This window comes from Sesamum indicum, linkage group LG12 (assembly GCF_000512975.1).
Source record: "Sesamum indicum cultivar Zhongzhi No. 13 linkage group LG12, S_indicum_v1.0, whole genome shotgun sequence".
In the NCBI taxonomy this organism is placed as follows: Eukaryota; Viridiplantae; Streptophyta; class Magnoliopsida; order Lamiales; family Pedaliaceae; genus Sesamum; species Sesamum indicum.
Window position 1 is genome coordinate 251,961 of NC_026156.1, and position 9,753 is coordinate 261,713.

A 9,753-nucleotide genomic window follows, 5' to 3' on the forward strand; every position below is an offset into this window, starting at 1 on the left:
TGAAAGCTCTTCTTGATTTGTTCATGGATGCAGTTTTCATGTGCTCTCTCTTTTGACCTATCTAGTTGTTTGGAGACATGGACTAGTAATTAGCATACCTATTTAGTTTTTGATTATATATCGTTCATCTTTGTGGAACTTTCAGTAGGAAAGGAAGTCTGTAAACTTCTTATGAGGATTTATGTTCTCAAGCATGAATTGTAGTCAGTTATCTTCTCGATACATAGACCGTGGAACATAGTTGTTTTCAAGAAGAGAAATTAAGCCAACAAAAAGGATTAGAACTGCTGTTTGTCAACCCGTTGCCTGCTCGATTTTGTCTAGGTATTATTTTTGTCATGGAATTGCATGAACTCTAGTTTGATTTCTGGCTCTTTTTTCTTCCGCTAATCATGAGTGTCTTTTTCTCATGTGAAGGTCGAACCGGTGTTCGGTGGAAAAAGCTTTGGGACTTGAGCCACTATGTGCCTGCACATATATATAAGTTTTAGTTGTGAATCTGCATGAAATATCAGCAGCACCCACGAGTTTCATTCACCATTTGAGAGAGTATGGATCCGTGTTGACGATGGAAATATTTTTGCATCTTATGAAAGGTGCTCTATACCTAAAATCAACTTACAAATAATCCTTCTGACATATCAATTACTACAACTGAGGCTCTACCGAAGTGGTTGATGCCCGATTCTTCTCTCCCCCGTTGATTCATGTTTGTGTAGCACAAGCACAAGAACCGGTTTTGTGTACATGTTCCCTGTTTTATTTCAAAGAATTTACATAATAACAGGGAAAAATGCCTGATGAGTCTTGTTTGCGTCCAATCTCGGCATGAACAGGTCTGCACTGTGTGCCAGCTTCCAGTAACCCAACTAGCTAAAGGATGAAAAAGATGGGGAGAGGGGGAAGAGGAACATATTTAGAACATAGATATGAGGAGTGTGACAATAAAGGAAGGAAACATGCTATCTGCCTTCTGGCATTGTAATGGTGAGTTCATTTGTTGAAGTTGTTGTGGTAGTTGAACTTTGTGCAATAACTTCTCTTTCCAAGAAGAATCCGGGCTGATTGGCAGGAGGAAGTACACCTTCATTGCCCAACATCAGAACCACCGAAGACATGCTAGGCCTGTCGTCTGGTTTCTTTTGCACGCATAATAAGCCAACATGGATTGATCTCAGCACTTCAGGTAAGCAAAACGATTTACCTAGAGAAGCATCAACCAGTTCCAGTGACCTTTCCTCTTTATAAAGTGTCCATGCCTGTAGAGATTATGTAACACTAAGGGACTCTTTTTTCTCCAGAGAAAAAGAATCACATCTATGATGGACTTGTTGCTAAATAACCCTATGACGGAAGACTCACATGTCCAAGAAGGTTGAGATGGTAATCACTGTCTGAAAATCCTCTGTTTCTCTTCCCACTCACAATTTCCAGCACTAGGACTCCGAAGCTAAATACATCTGATTTTACTGAGAACAGGCCATCCACTGCATATTCTGGAGACATATATCCACTGCAACAAAGTTTAGGCCAGAGTCAACGGAAGTCAATTGAATATATCAACTGAGTTATTGAAAATCTTACTATGTTCCAACAACTCGACGTGTTTTAGCTGAAGTCTCATTGCCTCCAAAACTTCTAGCTGTTCCGAAGTCTGATATCTTTGGGTTCATATCAGAATCTAGCAATATGTTGCTAGCTTTGAGGTCTCGGTGGATAATTCTTAGCCGGGAATCTTGATGAAGGTACAAAAGTCCCCGAGCAATACCATTTATAATATGGAAGCGCTTTGGCCAATCAAGCAACACATTTCTCTTTCGATCTGCCAAAATTTTCTGACTAGTTAGTTTTGGCATATTGCATGCTCGAACATCATAAATATTACAATATCTACATGGAGCTGTGCATGTGCCTGACTCATCATTTAAGACATCATGATGCATTGATGTTAGTGCAATATATTTTTAGTCTGATTCTACCAGATGTAAGATGCCCACCGAATAAGATCACGTCGAGGCTTTTGTGAGGCATATACTCATAGATCAACATATTTTCTTCTCCTTGAATACAGCATCCTAGGAGCCTGACAAGATTTCGATGCTGAAGTTTGGCAATAAAGATTACTTCATTCTTGAATTCATCAATTCCTTGTGTGGATGTGCTTGATAAGCGTTTCACAGCAATTTCTTGTCCGTCTTCCAGGGCCCCCTGAGGTCACCACAAGTTGTGAAAGGTACCATTAAAATCCATCTGGTGAACTTTTTTAAGTAGAGACATACATTTTTATGAACTAATGGAAGAGATGGTGTCAATTGTCACGGGCCTGACCACCAATACAACCCTCTCAATTTGTCCAGTGCCATGTCCTCTTTATATGATTATGAGATTAATATACTGTTAAAAACAATTGACTTCACTTGGGGTAAATTATTGTGTCCACCCCCGCCCTAGCTCGGCTACCCAACCCAATCCACCACCTTGACTTCGAAAAGAAACACTCATCCTTGGATCAATGTGAGACACCATCATAACATGTCTATTATAATATCATCTTATTCTCATTCAAATTTAATTGTTTACAATCCACTTAATTGCTACCTGAGTGCATGACAAAACAAATCATCCTCCTCGAAGGCGAATGTGGGGCTTAGTCAAAACAAAAGGTTAAGTTTTGGAATAATGTTTTACCTTGTAAACAGGCCCAAATCCACCTTCCCCAAGCTTGTTATCATCTGAAAAGTAATTAGTAGCTTTTAAGATAGCAGAATAACTGAACGAGGGTAGCTCTGAGTGTTCTTCATTACTTCCTCTGTACCTCCCTGAAACATGAAAAAGGATAGGAGTGAAAAAAATCTATTGCCAATTAGAAACTAAGAAAAGCATACAATTCTTTCTTTTGTCTCGATAATCAACTTTTTAGTCTGCTATTCAAATGCCACCTTTTCTTATCTTGGACTCACTCCTCCTCTTCCAAATATAAAGAAAGAGGCACAGGACTAGAAGAACCATAACTATCACCGACGTCAAACTCCCAATAAGTACTTCTGGTTTCTTCCCTTCAGAGTCTGCAACATTTGCAGTCCATCAAAGAGGATTATGCTATAGCTAATGCTGTGAAAGAAAGCTTTTCATATATAAACCATCATTTGTGACTATGAAGGATCACTCGGTAAAATAAATTTTAAATTTTTGGGAAGCTGCATAACTTAAAAACGCAATGATTTGTATCTTTGGCCTGAACTTTTACCTATCTCAGAAGCAGCCATTCTGATGTAAATCTCTTGTCCATCTTGCGATAGTTCTCTTATGTCGATCAAGTCTTCAAACCAAAGAAGGCATCCACTTGACTTGCTCAAGTCCAACAGTGTGTAGGCCGTACAAGAGCAATTCCTTAAGCATTCTGCTCTGCATTCTTCTAGTGTCAGGCTTTCGTTGTGCCGGGTATGTCTTGCATCTGGCAATTTGATTCCAGAATACTTAAAAAATACATCTCCTTGACAACTCAAGTTTGTCTTTCGGATGCATCCACTTGACCAATCTGCTCTGACCCAACTTTCTGGATCTTTTGGCACAAACTTGTCCAGGCATTCACATGATGGAGAATTTGCTATATTGCAGCTACCATATGCGCCACATAACTTGTAATTATCACAATTATCTGCTGGTACATTCAGGTAAATCACCCATTCTTGGGTTCGATCAACCCAAGTCCAGCGCTGGGCTACACCACTTTGGCTCAACGTAAACCTCGAAATAACTGATCTATCAATGGTTTCTTCCCTGTAGTTTACTTCATTTTCATTCATCACCATTATCAACTTGTATGTGGGATCTTCTATCGCGTTGGTTGTCCCACTGAAGCGAAGACCAGTCCACGGTCCAATTCTAATGTGTTCCACTTTATTCTTTGTCATGAATATTTGTGGATATCCAGTAGTATCCATGAAATATGCATAGTCTCCTGGAGCTGGATCTTCATTGGTCTTCCACGAGGAGAGGTACGTGTTTATACCTGTCACAAAGTTCCATCCAAATCCCATACCTGGTAAAAATGTGTCAGTTGGATAATCAAAGCTTTGCCACAGGAAATTCTCCGGGTTATTATCGGCTGCATTTCTGACGACAAGGTTCCCGGAATCTAACAGCTGTGCAACTGGATTTTGCACGGACCTCGATGTATTAGATGACCATATTGTTGCATTGGTGTCATTGAGCAGAGCCAGAATTCCTGGCTCCATAACTTTTAAAACACCTGATTCATTCGGGAGTGGAACTTCTCTGTTGGCAACCCAGACTACTGTCCTGACTGTTATTTTCTTGAACCATATGCCTACATACCTATTCCTGGAATTTCCAGGGCTGAAAAATCCCAACTCAAACATCCCACCAGATGAAACCATCGTGTCGCCATCTCTAATTATGTGAGTGGTGTTTATTGTATCTATTGCACCAGAACTGATGATTGGGATTATCAGAGAGCAAGCAAGAAGTAAGAAGCCCTTCGGTGAGGTATTCATTGGTGCAGTTTTCAACCTTAATTTTCTCTCTTGTTTCTCTGATATGGTATGGATTATTGTATATAGTACATGGCTGTGTTGTCAACTAATATATTGTCTTGGAAATATCACTCTTGGCTGGTAGCCACAGAATTGAACTTGTTGGATTTTGGTACTAGATCATCCAGCTTTATGGCAGCTATGACTGGCAGGAAGTGGCTTTTCCATGAGACGTTCAACAGGAATTTAAATTTTTTCATTAAGTTTTAAAATAAGAAATCTATCCAGAGGTTTCAACTGGGAAAAGATTGTCAGAAACGGCGGCTTCATGCCAGCCTCCGCCTCCACGATTGACGTATAAAAGTGCTGTCGCTGTTGTGCATGGTAAGGTTAAGACATTTGATGCAAAGTATGGAAGAAATATCATTCGTTGCTAATGCTGCTACACTACTTAATAATCCTTTCTTTGTCTCTATAAAGACCAAAACTCAAAGAAAAATCAAAGGAAAGGGTTAGTTATAGTGGTTTTTCAATTTCATTTGTTTTTGCAATTATATAACTTTTTTTTGGGGGGGTGCAGGAGAAATCAATAATTTATTCATTATTGGCAGGAGATTTGCTTGTAATTTGTCAAATTCAAGAAAATGCATTGTAACATAATCAATTCTCGCAGATTTTTAATGTCATCACTCTTTTATTTTATTCATAATTTTGTCATTGTTCATGATAAACTAACTTATGCATAAATTTAGGTTAATTGTTCCATAGTGCAATGCGCTGCTGCACTAAGAAATTTACATAGAAATATTAAAAGAGAGGTACACCAAAGTGTTAAAGACCACTCAGAAACTGAAGTTGATGAAGGAAATTTTTTTTTCTTTGAATTATTTCAGAATTATCTAACTTGTGTTATCAATACTAGTGGTTTCGATTTCATTTGAGGCAGCATTTCGTGAAATTTGCAGTTTCACCAATTTATAATCTGAAAAACTTTGTGTTTGATTTATGGTGCCACAGAGTTGGACCTAGTCTTATACTACATTATTTTTACGAAGTTTGTATGAGTTAGGTAATGTATCCATCCCAAACCCCTCAATACATATATCACATCGAACTTGTGCGGCTTATAAGTTACAAGTCTTCTTTTCCTGATAAGGCGCATCTTTAAGGACAAATACGTAAGTCTATGATCAAAGTGGAAAATAGCCTCCTACAATAAGATGTCAGAGGGTGTTCTTAAATAGCCGTTAATTTAGAAGGATATTTGTAATTTTTCAAGGAGAGAGTATTTATAATTATAAAAATTTCAGGAGAGTTCAAGTAATTTTATCCTGAAAAATAAGTTCGGAAGAGTGAAGATACTTGCGTTGGTTATGGTATAAATAAAAATAGTTGAACCGTGATGAGAATCTACCTAGCATCTAATAGCGTGATGGTAACATTATTTGATGAGCTTGCTTTGGTGCTGGTTGTACTTTCAGCAGCAAAAACATCTCTTTCCGTGAAAAAACCAGGCTGTTTGGGTTGCGGCAGAGTTCCTTCACTGCCCAGCATCAGAACCACTGAAGACATGCTTGGCCTGTCTTCTGGGCTTTGTTGGACACACAATAGAGCCACATGAATTGATCGTACTACTTCAGAGAAGGTAAAGGAGCCTACTAGATTCACGTCGACCAGATCCATGGACCGTCTTTCTTTGTGTTGCATCCATGCCTGAACACATCAAGTCATTAGAACTCTATCCATTTTATTCTCTCAAAATGTTCCAAATATTTTCACGTATAATATAGGCAGGTAGCAGCAAGACTGTATGCTTACATGTCCAAGAAGGTTGTGTTGGTGATCCTTGTGACGAAATCCTCTGTTTTTCTGGCCACTCACTATTTCTAGCACTAAAACGCCAAAGCTATATACATCCGATTTTACTGAGAACAAGCCGTCTATAGCGTATTCTGGTGACATATAACCACTGCATGAGGGTTAAAGCCAATGAAATTGCATCAGCCTACACATGGTTAGAAGCAGTTAAATTCAATCTGGGAGATGTGGGGTTTTGGAGATTCTTACTATGTTCCAACTACTCGCATTGTGTTGGCTTCAGTCTCATTCCCTGCAAAACTTCTGGCCATGCCAAAGTCCGATATCTTAGGGTTCATGTCAGCATCCAACAATATGTTACTAGCTTTGAGGTCCCTATGGATAATCCTCAGCAGAGAATCTTGATGGAGATACAAGAGTCCCCTAGCAATACCATTGATAATATGGAAGCGCTTAGGCCAATCGAGCTGCTTACTTTTTCTTTTATCTGTTAAAGTTTTTTGTTTGGTCAGTGTCTGTGCTCCAGTGGTCAATCGTTTGTGGCATTATGCATTCAACTGTATTTGTGTTTAGAAATCCTCACCAAATAGGATCAAGTCCAGGCTTCCGTTAGGCATGTACTCATAAATCAGCATCTTTTCCTCTCCTTGAATGCAGCATCCTAAAAGCCTAACAAGATTCCGATGTTGAAGGTTGGCGATACAGATGACTTCATTCTTGAACTCATCAAGTCCTTGCAGGGAAGTTCTTGACAGCCGTTTAACAGCAATTTCCTTTCCGTCTTCCAGCATTCCCTAAGATTTCAAGACAACTCCATGTGATCTAAGGTGCTGAACTTGAAGCGATTGAGGTAGCTTAGCAAAATTTGTCTTCTGTGTTAGAATGACACATGCAGTTCAATTTATTACTTTCTACTGTACATCACAAAGAAAGCAAGCAAAAATTTTTACCCTGTAAACAGGTCCAAATCCGCCTTCCCCAAGCTTGTAGCTGGTTGCAAAACTATTGGTTGCTCTAGTTATTGCCAATAAGTCAAATGTAGGTAGCTCTAAGTCTTCCTCTTGACCTTCTCGATGCCCTTGTGCAACACAAGAACCATGGATAACGCAATAAAATTTAGAACTTCCTAAGTACAAACACCTGCTGAAAGTAACACTACTTAATTTTTTCTTCAGCAATCAGTTTAAAATACCACAATCTCCTTACCTTGTTTTCGCATGTTTTCGTAATTCTTCTTCATCTTCCAAATAAACAATATCAGGCTCAGACCAAGCAGACTAATCCCTGCCAATGATGTCAAAACTGCAATAAGTGTTTTTCTTTTCTCCCCGTTCGAATCTGCATCATTTGGAAGCCAAACCAAAAGTCAGTTCCTAAAATGCTGCAGTATACCTGTTAAGAACGAAATGTGACCACCATGTTGTATCTTGCTTATCCACATTACTCAAACTCTTGCTTATCCCCTATACTTCTAACTCTTAGAAGTCAGCAGTAGACATAACAGAAAGTTTCGGGTGGTTTTTCACTTTGCTTTCCTCTCTAGTCCACTTCTTGACAGTTTAGCAACTACTAACATATGATACGCGTATGTGTTCTATGGAGTACGAACACTTACCTACTTCAGAAGAAGCGACTCTAATGTAAAGATCTTGTCCTGCTCCATACACCACTTTGATGTCAACCAGGTCTCCGAACCAAAGCAAACATCCACTCCCCCCTCTTCTTATATCTAAGTTTGTGTAAGCGGTACAGTTGCAATCCTTTATGTACTCGACTTGGCATTCTTCCAGAGTCATACTCGTATTAAACCATGAATACTTTGTGTCAGGCAATTTAATGTCTGTATATTTCTGGAAGCCATCACTTCTGCAATCCAACGGTGCCCTTCGGACACACCCATCGGACCAGTCTGCTGCCATCCATTCGTCTGGATTTCTTGGAATAAATTTCGTTAAACATCCACATATTGGAGAATCATAGATATTGCAAGTCCCATATGCCCCACACTGTTTATAAGAATCACAATTATCTACTGGTGCTGTCAGGTGCATAATCCAACCTTGAGTTCGGTCAACCCAAGTCCAGCGCTGTGCGACACCGCTTTGGTTTACTGATAACCTTGAAAACACGGATTTGTTAAGGAGCTCGTAGTGATAGTAGGCCTCATTCTTATTAAAAACTAACTCAAATGTGTAAATTGAATTGTTTTTCAGGGAAGGCAGCCCACTGTACCCCACTCCATTCCAGGGTCCTGATCTAAACAGCTCAACAGAACGCCTGGTGAGAACTGCTTGAGGATATCCCGTAGGATCAAGGTGGTACGCATAATCTCCGGTCCCTGGATCTTCACTGCTTTTCCATGCCGTGATGTAAGTTTCGTAACCAGTTACAAAGTTCCGGCCTAACTTCATACCAGGTAAAAGTGTATCAGTTGGGTAATCAAAACTCTGCCACAGATACTTGTCTGAGTTATCATCATTTGCTTCTTTGACAACAAGATTTCCTGAGTCCAGCAATTGCGCAACTGGGGTTCGAGCAACTCCAGACGTATTGGACGACCATATCATGGAGTTACTGCCATTGAGAAGAGCCAAAATCCCTGGCTCAATGACCTTCAGTACTGCCCCGGATGTGTTTGTGAGAGGATTATCTCTGTTGGCAACCCAAACCACGGTGAAGGCAGTTACTTTCTTGTACCATATCCCTACGTATCGATTCTTGGAATTAGCCGGGCTGAAAAATCCCAGCTCGAAGCTTCCGTCTGAAGAGATCAATGTGTGCCCATCTGTAATCATGTGAGTTGTATTTATTACATCCATTGCGTTTGAAAATGTTGTGGTGATTAACAAAGACGTCAACACAAGGAGAAAGGTGAACTCTTCAATTTTTCTTCTCATTGTTCTCTTGTACAACGATCTACAGCTTTTCAGGGTTCAGTTTTGTTGGATTAATAAGACAACATGGGACTTATATTTGTGATGGTTAAAGCAAATACTTTCCAAGCGAGTCCTGTACTTAGATGAGCTTCAATAATTTGGGAAGCTTTTAGAATGTAGCGACGACCTTGACTCGACCTGTTGTCATTAACATTAAGAACGAACATGACAGCCTGATTTTGGCTCAAAATTTGGAAGAATTCTATGAGTTGAGGAAAAAGATAAGGGTACTAAGAAATTGTGGTGTAAATATTTCCACAACGACAGGCTCAAAAAACGGACAGGGTGTTGACGCTGTCGAATCCAGAAGCATTAAAACCTTCTGCATAACTATAAGAATTCGTCGTACAATTCCTTTGCATTTTTCATATTGTTTGGCTTTGGTCTATCTTTTTTTTTTTTTTTTTCCTTTTTCTATTTGATTTTATAATTATCGGTTTAATTGTTGTCCAGATAAACTAACATGCATGCACATTCTAGTTTAGCTTTGAGAATAAATTGAG

The 9,753-nt window shown here is 39.4% G+C and overlaps 2 protein-coding genes across 4 annotated transcripts; both read right to left on the reverse strand.

The window, feature by feature from the left end:
- LOC105175128 (G-type lectin S-receptor-like serine/threonine-protein kinase At4g27290) lies at positions 593–4,725 on the reverse strand. 3 transcript variants are annotated; one of them, XM_020698342.1, is made up of 7 exons: positions 3,248–4,724; positions 2,940–3,065; positions 2,689–2,819; positions 1,980–2,208; positions 1,585–1,822; positions 1,363–1,513; positions 593–1,259 (listed from the first exon to the last, which is right to left on the reverse strand). In XM_020698342.1, the coding sequence occupies exons 1-7, from the start codon at positions 4,515–4,517 to the stop codon at positions 963–965; spliced, it is 2,442 nt and encodes an 813-aa protein (XP_020554001.1). In that variant the 5' UTR covers positions 4,518–4,724; the 3' UTR covers positions 593–962. The 3 variants fall into 3 exon arrangements, with proteins under 3 accessions (XP_020554001.1, XP_020554002.1, XP_020554003.1); XM_020698343.1 differs by having other exon boundaries at positions 1,998–2,208; positions 3,248–4,723; XM_020698344.1 differs by lacking the exon at positions 2,940–3,065 and having other exon boundaries at positions 3,248–4,725.
- LOC105174787 (G-type lectin S-receptor-like serine/threonine-protein kinase At4g27290) lies at positions 5,759–9,286 on the reverse strand. Its single transcript, XM_011096977.2, has 7 exons — positions 7,930–9,286; positions 7,521–7,652; positions 7,265–7,392; positions 6,898–7,108; positions 6,564–6,801; positions 6,315–6,465; positions 5,759–6,209 (listed from the first exon to the last, which is right to left on the reverse strand). The coding sequence occupies exons 1-7, from the start codon at positions 9,209–9,211 to the stop codon at positions 5,907–5,909; spliced, it is 2,445 nt and encodes an 814-aa protein (XP_011095279.2). The 5' UTR covers positions 9,212–9,286; the 3' UTR covers positions 5,759–5,906.

Excerpts from the sequence above, each read along its gene's own strand:
- LOC105175128 (XM_020698342.1), bottom strand. The coding sequence starts at position 4,517 with ATGAATACCTCACCGAAGGGCTTCTTACTTCTTGCTTGCTCTCTGATA. Across the intron at positions 1,514-1,584 it reads CGTCGAGTTGTTGGAACATA|TGGATATATGTCTCCAGAAT; the intron begins GTAAGATTTTCA and ends ACTTTGTTGCAG. Across the intron at positions 1,260-1,362 it reads ATCTCAACCTTCTTGGACAT|GCATGGACACTTTATAAAGA; the intron begins GTGAGTCTTCCG and ends TAATCTCTACAG.
- LOC105174787 (XM_011096977.2), bottom strand. The coding sequence starts at position 9,211 with ATGAGAAGAAAAATTGAAGAGTTCACCTTTCTCCTTGTGTTGACGTCT. Across the intron at positions 7,653-7,929 it reads AGTCGCTTCTTCTGAAGTAG|ATTCGAACGGGGAGAAAAGA; the intron begins GTAAGTGTTCGT and ends CAAATGATGCAG. Across the intron at positions 6,466-6,563 it reads ATGCGAGTAGTTGGAACATA|TGGTTATATGTCACCAGAAT; the intron begins GTAAGAATCTCC and ends ACCCTCATGCAG.